This window comes from Danio rerio, chromosome 6, assembly GCF_052040795.2.
Source record: "Danio rerio strain M-AB ecotype USA chromosome 6, GRCz13ab, whole genome shotgun sequence".
Lineage (NCBI taxonomy): Eukaryota > Metazoa > Chordata > Actinopteri > Cypriniformes > Danionidae > Danio > Danio rerio.
Window position 1 is genome coordinate 18,504,264 of NC_141026.1, and position 16,205 is coordinate 18,520,468.

The window sequence follows — 16,205 nt, forward strand, 5'->3', positions numbered from 1 at the left end:
GGCTCATTTTCTATATACATGGTGGACTTTGTAAGTGGAAAAACTAAATGCTTCACTAGTGAGAAAACAGTTAGACAAATCATCTGTTCGAGGATGAAGACTGAGCCTCCTCCAGTCGGCCTCTTTAATTTCTCTTTGCTTTACTTTTACTCTTTAACTTTAGCTAACGCTCTGTACAGGACTTTAAACCAGCATTCATCTGGTCAATAGCGTGGCCTATTTCAGTTCCTCAAAATAGCAATGCGCCAACAATACGCCTTAACACACCACATTTTTAGACCAGAACACCCATGAGTCCACAAAGTGGCACAAATGGATTTGCTATTTAAACAACGTGGTGCAAAGCATGAAAATTACAGTTGTGCTGATCTGAAAATAGCAACTAATCACGCCATACACACCTTGCACCTTATTGCGGTGAGTGTGTGATAGGGCCCTTAGGCTTTGATCCTAATTGTGTCATTTTGGTGACTGTTGCTTTGAAGATAATGTGAAATTAAAATATATTTTTTACATGTCAGCGAGTGACAGAATTTGTCTTTAGAAGATATAAAACTGATATAAGCATCCAAAGCTTGCAGTTTCTCACTTTCGTCTAATTGGATCAATGATTTTTTCCCCATCACCTCATACTTCAGTTTCTCATCAAATCTTGATCATTCAAATGCTCTCTAGTATCTGACATAACCCGCCATTTTCAAGACGCTTCCCATTTGCTTTTCATTTGATGCGCTTGAGCTCAACCACCCTCACTGGCAGAGCTGTGATATGTGATATTGATATAAATACAATATTGGCTGATTGTTTTTTTTGTCTAATCTTTCCCACCCTCTCTCCATGTTTCAGTTGAGATTACGTCAAACATAGAATTAAAATGCTAAATTGAATCATCCAACTATGATGGAAAGACATTTACTGAAATAAATTCCAACATGCGCATCAAAGAAAGTCATGTGATTTTGTTTTAACAGATTATGAGATAACTAGGAGTGATGGTACAGCATTAGGCAAACAAGTGGACCGACCACAATGTAGAGCATCTGAAATGTTGTTTTGGCCATTCTAAAATCATTCAGCCAAAGTTCATCCTTAGACTGGTTCAGTATTATTATCTCCAGGCGCAAGTCATTTATTATATAAGAGAAAGGACCACAGTGTTTTCTCCTACCACAGCAATTTCCCTTTTTCTTTTTTATATTTGGTGCCGGTTTATCAGGAAGTGACCAGTTTTGTTCTCTTAGATGGAAACAGTGCTTTATTCATAAATGTCTTATGCAATATTCCAGTTTTGTGGATAAATCTCTTTGGATGGAAACACAGCTAATGATAACTAGGTGTAAGTCTTCTTGCCGAACACACACTTGTCATCGTGGCTTTAATGTCCTTAGGAGACATCCAAATTCCAACTGCGCCAAGTAAATTAAATAAATAAACTGACCCAAGTGTTTCTAATCCCGCTGAGAGTGGACTGATGGATGTTGAGACAATCCCTCAGATCCTGCTCTTTCTGACCAGCGACAGGTAAACCAGGAACAGGAACCATTGGTCAATCAGTGGAAGGCATTGGCTCTGGTGCGGAGCAGGAGTCTTCATGACAAAAATGATGATCATTACCTGGTAAAGTTAACAGACATTAACATCTCTGGTGTATTTTGTAAATAAAATATGACTTCAGATGAACAACAAATTCCACTGTATCTCACATTTCACAGTTTTATGGTCAAACCTTATTATTATCATTATAAACATTTCTCAAGTAACATCTTATCACAAATATAAAATATATCCCAAGTAAATAACTCAAAAATGAAATTACAAACATGTAAACACTTTAAGGAAATAAACAGTTGTTTTCCCCTTTAAAATACAAATATTACATTTCTTGTATAAAAATTTGTATGAATAAACTTTGTGATCCTTTTTGTTGAAAATATAAAGTAGTGGTGAACAATATATTGTTTGAGCATCAATATCGCAATGTGCGTATTTGCAATAGTCACATTGCAGGATTAATTTTAATAATGATTAAAAGATAAAAATATTATCAAAATTTGACATTATTTATCCAATGATGACCATGTTATTTTACATTTGATTGTTTTGTTTCTGTACTTGAATACTGTTCCACTCCCCAGAAAAGCATAAAGCACTGTTTATTTATTTATTATTGCTTGTAATTTGTTATAATTAATGCAGATGAACTGCATAGAAAAAGTCTTTTTCATCCAAGTCGATCTAAATTAATAAAAGCTTTCCAAATATAGCTATTCAAATCATCTGGTGAAATTATATTCCTATCGCAATGTATATCGCAGCAAAACAAAAAAAAAAAAATGCAATGTCAGATTTTTCCAATATCGAGCAGCACAAATATAAAGCAATTGACAACACTGCCAGAGAGTCTTTCTCAGCCTTACGCATGCTAGACGTGAGCTAACTACACCTACATTTCGAAATATAAACAGAATAGAAAACTCTTTTTCAGTACACATTTGATTCCACGGTAATGATATATACATCATACCATCCAGCCCCACTGCATTTATTTATTGCCATATTTATAGCAGAAATAATACCTGGTCATTTATGTCACGGAAACACATATGTATATTTATTATCAGTGTGTTACTGAAATGCAACATGATAATTTATTAACTGTACTCTGTTAGCCCTTACTGTAGTTTATTATAAAGCAGATGTTTGTAAACATGCTTTGTAACCCTTGTCATGAACTGATCAAAGTAACAAATTGTAAACATTTGGAGTAAGATATTGTAACTGAATGTTTAGTGTTTACTTTAGAATGGTTTTCTATGGGAAAGTGCTAACCATGTAGTTTAGCATCTTGTGCTTGTATTCTAGCATAACTTATTTGCTGTATAAAGCATGTATTATATCAATAAATAATTTGATCTGTGTTTCCATTTCTCTTAAAGGATCATACTGATAGTGAGTGAGTCTCTGTTAATTTTAAAGTCCCCGTTAACTTATGACAAAATTAACCGTATGATTTTGTTAGCTCACATTGCTAGTGTTGTGGTGAACTATTTATCTGTGCATGTCATTAAAAAACAAAACTTTTTTGCCCTTATAATCTTAATTGAAATACAAAAATGCACTTCCTGTTTGTTTTTCTGTTAAATTGTCAGATTACGTACATCTTAGGAATTGGGCATGACTAACATATTTAACCACGCTGCTCCAACTGTCAGTTTTGACACTAAGCAGAAATGGTGAGCAGGATGTGTCTGTTAGGTTGTAATATCTTTGGCCAAACACTTTTCCCAATCTTACTAAATGAAATGCCTACTTTACTACATCCAATCAGCTCGCTGTCATTTAATATTCAGTTTCTCTAAGAACTGCGTCACAATACAAAAAAAAGTCGCAACTTCAAGTTCATGCAGACTTTAAACATTTTGTTTACTGGAGAAGAAAAAAAGTTTAAGATTTATATTTTATTGAAAACAGTAAAGACTTTTATTTTTTTTTACTTTTTATTCAATTTTATTGTTCATTTTCTTTGAAAAGGACAGAATTCTTGTACAGAATATAAACAACCATTTTTAATTATGAAAAACATTTAGATTACTCTTGGCTTGTTTTACTCATTTATATTATATATTTGTTTCATTGCATATTCTCATTTTAAAAACACATACTAGTTTACACTCTGAGCTGGTGTGTGTGCATGTGTGTGTGTGTGTGTGTGTGTGTGTGTGTGTGTGTGTGTGTGTATGTGTGTGTGTGTCTTCAGCTCGTACAGCTTCACACAGAGCCTTACAGATGCAGCAGAGGAAGCTCAGGATCAGGATCTGTTCTCCTCAGTTCCTCTGCCCCTCCTGCTCTCCTTCTACAAATCATTGACAGCGTTTATCTACACTGAACCTGACAATGCAACCCAAGCCATGACTGCTGGATTCAGATAAGTGTAATGTCACTGGCCACCTGTGCAGTGCAACCAGGGATGGCTCTCAATGTCATCTAAACTGGGCCGATCAGCCAGTGCTGCACTCAGACACCAGTGAATCAGCTGACGGCACTCTGTTACACACAACACCGTCTTCAGAAACACACAACAACACACTTCTGCTCGCTCACCAGGCTATCTCTGAATGTGTCTGAATCTCTTACCTGTTGACAAGCTCCTAGGGAAGGTCAGTCTGCTCTACACACATACGGACAATTTAGCTTACCCAATTCACCTATAGCACATGTCCTTGGACTTTTGGGGGAAACCAGAGCACCTGGAGGAAACTAACGTGAACGAGGGGAGAACATGCAAACTCCACACAGAAATGCCAACTGGCCCAGCCGGGACTCGATCCAGTGACCTTCTTACTGTGAGGCGACAATGCTAACCACGGAGTCACTGTGTTGCCCCAGCGTGTATATCAATTAAGAAAGATGTATACAAGCATTTAAATATCTACTGACTAATTTAACTTTTCTCTTTCATCAGATGGGTTCAGGTAGTGCCTCTGTCCTGCTGCGCTTCAGGAGAATTCAGCATCACAAGCAAAATGACCACCTTGTGTCATATAACATATATTGACCAATCAGCACGGTTGTCAAGGCAGAATCTCAAGCACAACCAATCATTTTAAATGACATGGTGAATCATTTAAAGAAATTTAAATGTTAAGTTCAGAGAACTTACAATATGAATTAAATGTTTGTTGCTGCCTAATGAGTAAGTTAAACACACCTTTGATGCCAAAACTTGGTATTTTTATTAATGAAAAGTTATATTATCCGCTTAGGGCCCCAAGAAAGTCTGGAGGCAGACAATAAATACTAATAATGTAATTTCCTGTCATATTTTGTAGGATAAGGCTTTAACAAATACATTTTACCTTAAATAGCATGTGTGCAATTGTGTCCCCCCACCCCCAATCATGGATCAGTCCAGCAGTCAAATCAGATGAAAATTTAGTTTCAGAAAACAAATAGTTTGTTCATTAATTTTAGTTGTGAACTCATTTTAAGCAAACAAATCTTTTAAAATGTAGAGATTGTGTTAAGATAAAAATATAGAAAGCAAGACAGATTGCTATAAGATAAAGACAGCTAAATAAATAAGCAAATATGAAAAGTGCTTATTACTGTAAGACTTCCGGGTCTCATGACTCGAATTGCTTAGGGCCCCCAAATCACCTAATCCAGCCCTGCTCATAACAAATAATCATCATGATCACGGTACAAAGTGTAGAGTAAACAATGTTATTAACACTATGAGCTGTATTTGTTAAAATAAATGTTAAATTATTGTGTGTTTCATTAGACAAACTGTTGAGATGATGAAAAACACGCAGTCTTATACGTTTTAGTTAAATTGTGATTCTCTCTGCTGAACATTGCCCCCCTGTGTTGTCTATGATCACTTACTGAGGGGAGACGTGACCCTGCACCACAAAAGCACTTTTTTACTTCTTTTGGTTTGAGCACATGCTTTTTAAAATGATTGAGCTGTTGAAACTTTGACCTACACATGAAAAAAACATATTGTTTAAATAAAGTTATTTTTTAAATTATAATTGTATTCTAACCTGAAACTGAAGATCGTCCTAAAAAGAGATTTATTGCGCTATATTGGGATAATTTGTAATTTGATGTGCACAAAAGAAGAAAAACACAGTAGTGTTTACTTTAAATTCTCGTAAGAAGTTTAGTATTTGTATTTTTTCTAACTTTGAATTGAAGATTAAATCAAAAAACTATTCAGCACGCTTCAATGTTGAAATTTTGTAGTTCAATGTCCACAAAAACACAATATTGTTCATTTCAAATTCTCATAGAAACTTTTCTTTTTTACTTAAATTGAAGATCACTCAAAATAAAAAAACATTTGTTAAATATCAGCATGCGTGTATGGACATTTACTGAGTTTATTATCGACAGATCTGTGTTTAAGTAAAACAATTCGGCTAGTTTAGATTTTTATGTTTTAAATTCAGACATCAAATTTTGCAAATAAAGTTTTGGTCTAGTTAGTTCAGCACACTACAGACAGCATGATCATATCTGACTTAACAGAGTCTCCTAATTCCTCCAGTGTCTGTGTTCATTCATTCATTTTCCTTCAGCTTAGTCCCTTTATTCATCAGGGGTCGCCACAGGGGAATGAACCGCCAAAATATCCAGCATATGTTTTACACAGCAGATGCCCATCCAGCTGCAACCCAGTACTGAGAAACATCCACACACTCTCACATGCACAAACACACTATGGCCAATTTAGTTTATTCAATTCACATAAACCACATGTCATTGAACTGTGGGGGAAACCCATGCCAACACATGGAGAACATTCAAACTCCACACAGAAATGTCAACTGGCCCTGCTGGTACTCGAACCAGCGACCTTCTTGCTGTGAGGTTACAGTGCTAACCACTGAGTCACTGTGCTGCCCTTGGTTTGAACATTTACATTTTAGTGAAACCAGTAAAGACAAAAAAAACTGCTGTAATTGCATATAAAATAACTTTATTGTTTATGATTTATTTAACACCTTCCCCTGTTTTTCTCTAAGTGGTCTAGAAACTGTACATTTGTCTACTGTAGACTAGCTTATGTGTGTGTGTGTGTGTGTGTGTGTGTGTGTGTGTCTTCAGCTCGTACAGCTTCACACAGAGGCTCACAGATGCAGCAGAGGAAGCTCAGGATCAGGATCTGTTCTCCTCAGTTCCTCTGCCCCTCCTGCTCTCCTTCTACAAATCATTGACAGCGTTTATCTACACTGAACCTGACAATGCAACCCAAGCCATGACTGCTGGATTTAGATAAGTGTAATGTCACTGGCCACCTGTGCAGTGCAACCAGGGATGGCTCTCAATGTCAGCTAAACTGGGTCGATCAGCCGGTGCTGCACTGAGACACCAGCGAATCAGCTGACGGCACTCTGTTACACACAACACCGTCTTCAGAAACACACAACAACACACTTCTGCTCGCTCGCCAGGCTATCTCTGAATGTGTCTGAATCTCTTACCTGTTGACAAGCTCCTAGGGAAGGTCAGTCTGCTTCTGGACGTGACCCTCTGTGCGCCTCTGAATGGGAAACGGTCACACAGGATGTTGTAGAGCGTCACTCCTACTGACCAGACTGTAGCTGGAGTCGCATGGTAGCGATGTCTACGAAACCACTCAGGAGGAGCGTATGCAGGAGTGCCTGAGAGACATAAGAAGACCACAAACATCTGCTCAACATGCTCCAGTACAGACAAATTCCCTTTAGTGGATCAGCAGAAGTTCACAAACATCAACAGAACGTTTCCTTCTGTAACTCAAACTCACCTGCAAAGTATTTGTAGGCCGAGCGCTTCAGCAGATCTCCACAGCCGAAGTCCAGCAGCTTGATGTCCTGGGACTCTGTGGAGATCAGCAGGTTTTCTGGTTTGACGTCCCGGTGCAGGACGCCGCGGCTCTCGCAGTGTTTTAGGGCCGCAATCAGCTGCACCAGCACTTTCTTTGCAAGAAGCTCATCCAGACAGCCGTTCTCCTCACAGAAGCTCTGGAGATCTTGGCAAGGATCCGGTCGCTCCAGGATCAGGATGTAGCGCCTGGGACGGTCAAACCAGTCCAGCAGCTGCAGGACACTGGGGCAGGCAGGAGCTGATGTGACACGGGTCATCAATGCCACCTCCAGCGGCAGCCGACCCTGACCATCCTGCAGGACAAACCCTCCATTATATCCAGAACTCAATCAAACACAGCAAACACAACAGATTCACATCAAAACATACAACTTTCAGTCGCTCGGGGGTCCGGTCCTTCGACACGTACTTGATGGCCACCTGCAGACAGGAAAAGCAGAGTAAATCACACCTGCCTGATTGTGACACATGACATTTACTGACAGCAACATTTCTAAAGCATGTCTGAACAAAGGAGGGAAGAAAATCTCTTACTGGCAGTCCATCAGACCTGCGCATCCCAGCAAACACAGAGCCGAATCCACCTCGTCCCAGCAACGGGCCCTTCAGGTACAAGTCTGCAACACAGAAGAGCACAAGAAATGAAGAAAAGAGAGAAAGAGAAAACATGCTGCGGTCTCTTCAATGACAAATCATTTCCTAACTGAGCCATAAGATCTAGAAGATGAGCTGTGCTGACCTCTGCGAGAGCGTTTGGCTGGTCTGCTGGACGAGGTGGACAGTGTTTGCTGGTTGCTGCTCTGCCTTTTCCTCTTGCTGTTCCTCTGGTCTGTGGATGCAGAATCAGCCAAATGTGAAGGCAGAGGAGCCAAAAAACCAGGAAGCTCAGTGGTGCCGTCCCGTGTATCTTCTGTGCATCAAAACATTTTTAATGAATCTTTTTTGTTAACTTCTGTAATCCTTTTGTTAACTTCTGTAAACTACATGATTATTTTTTTAAACACATTTTTGTTGCTCTTTTTTCATTCCTTCTTCTTCTTTACTTTGTTTTACATTTATTTTTTTATATTTGTCTGTTTTTGTCTGTTTTATTGCAGGTTGGAGGAGGCTGTCCATGTCCCACATGGGTGAAGAAAGAGGAGGTGAGTGTTTTTAATCTTTCATTTGTTTGTCATTGTATATCACTGTATGATGCTGTATGGTGTTTGACTAATATGAAAAGGATTACAGAAGTTAAGAGATCTAATCCTCATGATCATATCTCGCTATATGAATTACTTCCAAAATGTGAGATCTAATCCTCCTTCGGGAGCGTCAGAAGCACGCTCTGCGGTTTCTTCTGCGCCTCGTGGGAGGGCGGCGTCCTTCGTTTCCGAGGAAACCGAGGCGCCGCAGCAACAAATACAAAGAGGGTCGGGGAATCTGCCGCCCCAGTCAGTGGAATATGAGGAGTTAGTGGAGGTGATTTCACGTGCTGCTGACAGGTTCGAAGTAATAGATTGGCAGCCAGCACGTGAGCAGCAGCAGCTGCGTCTGACAGGAATGCTGGATGAGAGAGAATTACCCAGCAGAGTAGATCCTCCACTAAGGGACCTCCCCTTTTGTCCCGAGCTACATGATGCGGTTTCTAAATCATGGAAAAATCCGTATTCAGCATGGTTAATGACACCAAAAACAGCTATTTATTCAGCAGTTCGTGGGCTAGGGGAAAAGGCATGTACAGTAATGCCAATGATAGAAGAGGACTTAGCACGTCATCGTCGTTCAGATCTAAAATCTGCAAGGGTCCCTCCTTTGTTGTCGAGACCATTTAGAGTAACATCGGGTCTAGTCAGCAAAGCATATATGACGGCTGGTCAGTCTGTTGGATGCCTGCACACCATGTCAGTGCTGCAGGCATATCAGGCTGACCTAATTAAAGAGTGCCTAGATGGTGGGGGAGCAACACCCGAACAGCTTCGAGAAGCTCTTCGGGCGTCAGATCTAGCTTTAAGAGCTACTAAAGAGGCAGCCTCTAGTTTGGGGCGATCTATGGCTACCCTGGTGGCTACTGAGCGGCACCTCTGGCTGACACAAGCAGAAGTGTCAGAAACCGATAGAGCTATTTTTATGGACGCTCCAATATCGAGCTCAGGGCTCTTCGGTGACGCCGTCGATCGCGTCGCCGAATCCTTCGACAGAGTTAAAAAACGCTCTAGCTCCCTCTGGGACTTTCTCCCCCCAAGATCAAAAAGTCAGGGGGCTGTTAAAAGACAGCCCCAGCCGTCAACCAGCTCCTCATATCATGAAGTACAAAGGATAAAACAAAGTCCTGACGTGTTGGGAGTCAGGCTTTCCAGGGCCCCCCCTGGACACCGAGAGCACCATTCAGCGCTCTCACTGAACCAGGGTCCGTGGAGAAAGGGAGAGGCCACCTCACCACTTATGTTGGTGGGGGGCTCTGTGTCTCCCGGGGTGGGCGTTCCTCAGTGTCTGAGGGCATTGGGGGCCCCACCCCCTCTGCAGGGGGGTCAAAGAACAACCAGATGCCAGTCTCGAGAGGTTGGTACCCCTAGCACATTTTTTGGCAGCGTGGAAACACCTGCCGATGGTGTCCCAGTGGGTCCTGTTCACAGTAGAACATGGCTACAAAATACAGTTTTGTGCACGCCCACCTCGCTTCAACGGTATTGCACCCACCATAGTGAAGCCAGAACAGGCTCTGGTTATGGAACAGGAAGTACTGGCCTTATTAATAAAAGGCGCAATAGAGCGTGTTCTCCCACTCGACAGAGAGTCAGGGTTTTACAGTCGGTATTTTATAGTTCCCAAAAAGGATGGGGGATTGCGTCCCATATTAGATCTGAGAAATCTAAATCAGTCCGTCAGGGCCCTCAGGTTCAGGATGTTAACCATCAAAAACGTGGTGTCACAAATTCAGTCCAAGGACTGGTTTGTGACGATAGACCTGAAAGACGCATACTTCCATATTTCCATCCTTCCCCAACACAGGAAATACCTGAGGTTCACCTGCGGGGGCGAAGCGTTCCAGTATCGGGTTCTTCCATTCGGCCTAGCTCTGTCACCTCGAACCTTTACCAAAATAGTCAAAGCGGCACTAGCTCCACTTCGTATGCAGGGTATACGTATCCTAAACTACATAGACGATTGGCTAACTCTAGCTCAGACTCACGATATGGCAGTTCGGCATCGAGATGTCGTTCTCACCCATATCAGAAGGTTGGGGTTTCGGTTAAACACCGCAAAAAGTGTGCTTGTTCCAGCCAGGACGACCATTTTTTTAGATGTGCTATGGGACTCCATGACGATGCGAGCACGTCTGTCCCCGCCATGAATCGCTTCGATTCAGTCAACCGTACACAGAGTCAAACTAGGCCAGTTCATCACTGTGAAACACTTTCAGAGGTTGTTGGATCTCATGAGCCTTCGAGCCTTAAGTATGTGGAAAATGCCCTGGTTCCTGTCCCAGGGCCTAGTGTTGGGGGCTGTCTGTCATCGCGTCATGCTTATGACAGATGCTTCTCTAACGGGCTGGGGAGCAACCCTGAGGGGGCTTCCCGCAGCGGGACGATGGGGAGAACATCATCGTTACTGGCACATAAACTGCCTGGAGATGATGGCCGTGTTTCTGGCCTTAAAACACTTTCTCCCAGATCTAAGGGGCTATCATGTTTTAGTCTGCACAAACAACACATTGGTTGTCGCTTACATCAACCAGCAGGGGGGTCTGAAGTCTCGAATGCTATGCAAACTAGCACATCGGATCCTCCTGTGGGCCCAGAACAAAATCCTGTCCATCAGGGCAATGTATGTCCCGGGCCATCTGAACATGGGAGCAGATCTCCTGTCGAGGCAGGGGGTGAGATTCAGGGAATGGAAACTTCTTCACCCCGAGGTGGTGGAGTCCATTTGAGAAAGATTAGGGAAAGCGCAGGTAGACCTGTTTGCTTCCCAAGAGACCACGCATTGCGTACTATGGTTTTCTCTCTCGCATCCAGCCCCTCTGGGACTGGTTGCCATGGTTCAGACATAGCCGAGGCTACGTCTGTATGCTTTTCCCCCGATCGCTCTGCTCCCAGGAGTCCTGGAGAGGGTCCGTCAAGACTGAGTACAGTTACTGCTGGTAGCCCCGGTTTGGCCTACCAGGATTTGGTTTTCGGACCTCATAGCCCTGCTGGCGGGTCTCTCGTGGGAGATCCCCATCAGTAGGGACCTTCTGTCCCAGGCGGGAGGAATGATACTTCATCCCCTACCCGACCTGTGAAAACTGTGGGTGTGGCCTCTGAGGGGGCCCACCTCATAGAGTATGGACTGTCAACCGAGGTTGCTCAGACCATTCTAAGCTCCAGGGCTCCCTCCACAAGGAAGCTTTATGCCCTAAAATGGGCTCTCTTTTCAGCTTGGTGCAGAGAACACCAGCTGAACCCAGTCAGCTGCCAGGTAGCCTCAGTGCTGGAATTTCTCCAAGATCGCCTGTCTGCTGGGTTAGCTGCATCCACTCTGAGAGTGTACGTGTCAGCTATAGCGGCCTACCGTTCTCCCCTAGATGATGAGTCACTAGGACAGGATCCGCTAATTCGTCGCTTCCTTCGTGGAGCCATAAGGCTAAGGCCTGTCAGCACACACAGGGTACCGACATGGGATTTAACATTGGTGCTCGGGGGCATCTCTGTTCCCCCATTTGAGCCACTGCAGGAGGCGTCAGATAAGTTTCTGACACTAAAAACAGCTTTCTTATTAGCTATTTCTTCCTTAAAAAGGGTTGGTGACCTCCAGGCTTTGTCGGTTGCACCTTCATTTTTGGAGTTTGCTCCAGGCATGTCCAAAGCCTTTCTTTATCCCAGACCGGGGTACGTGCCTAAGGTGCCCACTCATGTGGTGAGACCTGCTGTGCTACAGGCCGCCCCCATTTCAGTCGTCGGACCAAGAGAAGTTAAACTTACTCTGCCCAGTTAGAGCTCTGAATACATATGTTAACCGGGTTATCAACTGGAGAAAGAGTGAACAGTTACTGGTCTGCTTCGGACCCTAGTTGAGACTATCTCATTTACCTATCAGGCTGCTGGACGCCCTGCACCTAAATTTGTTAAGGCCCACTCCACAAGGGCTGTCGGGGCCTCCAAAGCGTCTATTTCGGGCTCAGCCCTTTCTGACATTTGTTTGGCGGCAGGATGGTCGACTCCACATACATTTGTGCGTCACTATCAACTCGATGTAGACCCCTCACCAGGGTCCTCTATTCTCACTGCGTAGTGTGCGTTCACAGTCAGCAGTGAGTCTGGCCTAGTGGGTATTGCGTTCCCCTAGCGTTCTGGTTAGACGCAGTGTTGAAGTTCCCTAGATGGGGAACGTCTCGGGTTACGTATGTAACCATAGTTCCCCGAGAGGGAACGAGACACTGCGTATTCCGCCATACTCTCTTCTGCCAGTTACTTCTTTCAAGCAAATTCGAAGTTGATACTGAATGCTCAGTACAGGCTTTTATACTCTCTGGTCTGACGACACCTGCTTAATTACATTAGATTGATTTCACATGTGCTTCAAGACGCGTATAAAAGAGGTGTTCCCCTAGCGTTCTGGTTAGACGCGGTGTCTCGTTCCCTCTCGGGGAACTATGGTTACATACGTAACCCGAGACGGCTTGTGCTTCATCCCACTCCATTTTTGACCATGTTGAAATGTATTTTTTGTTAATGATGTTTTATGTGTGATATTTCTGTTTGAAAATAAATAAATCAAATCAAATCTCTGGAACCTTCATGTGTGATCTATAGACATGACATAGAAACCTTAAGTGACCTGCCAGCATCGGTAGCTGACCTCTCATGACCTTTTGGGATCACTCTGTGATCCTCTGCGCACTGCAAAGAGAGCCACTTGATTCAGTATCTTTAAGTTTTCTTTTCTTGAAGACAGCTCTGCTGATCACACTGGCTTCTATTAATAGAGTCCGGGACCTGGAGGCATTTTCTGTCAGCAAATCATGCTTGGAATTTGGGCCAGCTAACTCTCACATTGTCCTGAGACTGGCCTGGCTATGTGCCCAAGGTTCCTACCACTCCAGATCAGATAGTGAGACTTTAAGCATTGACCCTGGAGGAGGCTTACTTAACCCCTCCATTGCTGTGATCAGGTCGCACACTGGGTGTTTACGTGGCCCAAACAGAGCATTCTCTAGTCTGTTTTTTTTCTTCTTTTTGTTTTATTTTGCTTTGTGTCTGTTTTGGGAGTCGGCAGAAGGAAAGTGCCATATCAAGCAGAGGCTGGCACACTGGGTTGTGGATGCCATCACCCTTGTGTATCATACCCAAATCAAGGTGTGTCCTCAGGGATAAGTGCACACTCAACTGGAAGTCCCGCATCCTCCTGGGCATGAGCAGCAGAGCCTCTCTAACAGACAACTGTAGAGCTGCGGCTGGGCAACACTTAAAACATTTGTGAGATTCTACCATCTCTGAGTACATGTACATGTGATTTCTCAAATGTAATACATTTGCAACAATTTGAAAAAAAAATCACATTGTCATTATGGGGTATTGTGTGTAGAATTTAGAGGTAATAAATAAATTTGACTCATTTTGAATTAAGGTTGTAACATAAAAATGTGGTTAAAGTGAAGCGCTGTGAAAACTTTCCAGATGCTCTGACTGTACTGATACTTTACATTTGTCCATGACAGGGTTGACACAATGTGAGGTTTGTTTACTGTTTTTCTACTTGCAGATTATTTGTAAAAAGTGCAGGAGCTTGACCAACATTCATTTCTTACAGTCTAAGGTCTAATTAATACAACAACTGTGGTTAAATCAAAACTCTCAAACAATTTAGTCTCGAAGGCACTTTATAGTGAGAATGACCCTCATACAATTATATATATCCGGGTGAGTAATATGTAAGGTGGAGTAAAATGTCATGTGTAGTTAAAGGTATGTAAGTGTGTGTATTTACCACCACCTACTGGAAGTTTTAGATTCTTATTTTGAAGATTATTTTCATTTTAAAACATCTTTTTGTCATAAATGCAGTAAAGTACAATTAGCTGAATTGTTTTCACACATATAAAATAAACTTGTCATCATTTACACATTTTGTGTCATTTTAAATCAATTTCTTTTTTATTGTAGATTATTTTGTGTGTTTACTTGCTTCTTTTCACATTTAACACAATGATGAATTGAAAATTTTCGCTTTTTCGAGTCAATTTTATAACATTAAACATGGAATTTTCTCAATAATTTGCATTAATTTAATTCAGGATAACCAATAACTTTATAGTGGTCACTTCTTTTATTTTTCCTCAGGATCGTAAGTTTTACATGTTTGATGAAATAATCCTTTCATTTCAATGTGTTTTAGTGAAAGTACTCGGCCATTTCAAGACACTGAAAACTTTTTTTAATTTTATTATTATTAAAATATTCTTTAAATGAAGGTTATTAATAAATATTTGACCTATAAATATTTAATTCTTAATGTCTGCAAGACTTATTTCGTGTTACTCTATGTGTGTGTGTGTGTGTGTGTTATATTTATTCCAGAGAAGAGCTTACAGTAGCTTGGTCCATCTGTAACTCCGGTCATTTTGAAGTTTCTTCCGGTCATTCAGGCAACATCTTCTTTCTGGGCGTCAGGCCAATCTTCTGCTGTCCAGAATCAGGTGGTTTGTCTTGGTTGGGCATCTCAGCTGAGATCTCTCCACAATGGGTGACCCCACAGTAGCTGTGAAGTACCAGTGGCGTGTACCATTTGGGTGAACTCATTTTTTAAATGTGATCTTGAGATTTTTTTTGAAGTTTTTTGTTTACAGTTTTGACTTTGATACTGACTGATTTAATGTTTATGCACAAATATATTAAAATAAAGCATTCTGCAGAAAACATTCATTTAAGAGAGATCTTTGAGGAGTGTGTTTATGCATATATATGCTTCAGTGTGAGAAAAGCTGGTCTGCTTGCATGACCATTGCCAGGTCTGGGCTGTTTTATTATTAATGTAATATTAAATTAAATTGTTAATATTAGTTAATGTCCAGTGAGTTCACGTGAATTAACAATGAAACTTTATTTACATTAACTAATGTTAACAAATAATAAATACTGTAATAAATGTATTAGATCTTACCAGGTTTAACTTTTTTTACAGTGGAATACTGGCAACAGTGTTAGTCAGTGTAACAGAGCAGTAGCGGAAACTAACTGGAAACTGCTTATAGTTAATTACTGTACTGTAGTTCTGTACTCACAGCATAATCGCTACTGCACACACATTAATGGTAAATCATATATACAGTAGTTATTGTAGTTTAACTCAAATTAATCAGTTTTCTGAACTGTTATGAAAAATAAAAAGCAAATCAATTCTTCAGACAAATGTATTTTATTGTTTTGGCAGCAAACAAACAAACAACAGAAAATGTCTAACAAAATTAAACAAATCAGCAGGTATGAAGACATTTTCTATTTACAATGAAACAAAAAGGTTCAATAATGAACAACACATGCAGTGTATATACAGTAGGACTTGTGTGTTGAAGTAGGGGGGGAACTCCAGGAACTGAGTTTGACATCGATGGTTACAGTGTTGGGGGTAACGCATTACAAGTAACACAAGTTATGAAATAATATGACTTTTCCAAGTAACAAGTAACACATTAACAAATTCACAACCTGACAGTGGAGGTCTGTGTGTGAATGGCTGTACAGTATGAATCCTTTGTTATGATTCCCTGTGAGGATTTCTGTGCACGTTATCTAACTGAGGAGATAAAAAAAAATTGAAGGATTTTAATGTGTATAAAACTTAGTTTGCTTAGTTCCAGAAAGGCACAT

At 41.3% G+C, this 16,205-nt stretch overlaps 1 protein-coding gene across 1 annotated transcript; it reads right to left on the minus strand.

Moving 5' to 3' along the window:
* Positions 1 to 239: 239 nt before the first annotated feature.
* Positions 240 to 15,137, minus strand: LOC137495850 (serine/threonine-protein kinase pim-3). Its single transcript, XM_087256237.1, has 7 exons — positions 15,011 to 15,137; positions 8,117 to 8,287; positions 7,912 to 7,994; positions 7,747 to 7,797; positions 7,298 to 7,670; positions 6,993 to 7,172; positions 240 to 1,614 (listed from the first exon to the last, which is right to left on the minus strand). The coding sequence occupies exons 1-7, from the start codon at positions 15,135 to 15,137 to the stop codon at positions 1,547 to 1,549; spliced, it is 1,053 nt and encodes a 350-aa protein (XP_087112363.1). The 3' UTR covers positions 240 to 1,546.
* Positions 15,138 to 16,205: the final 1,068 nt, after the last annotated feature.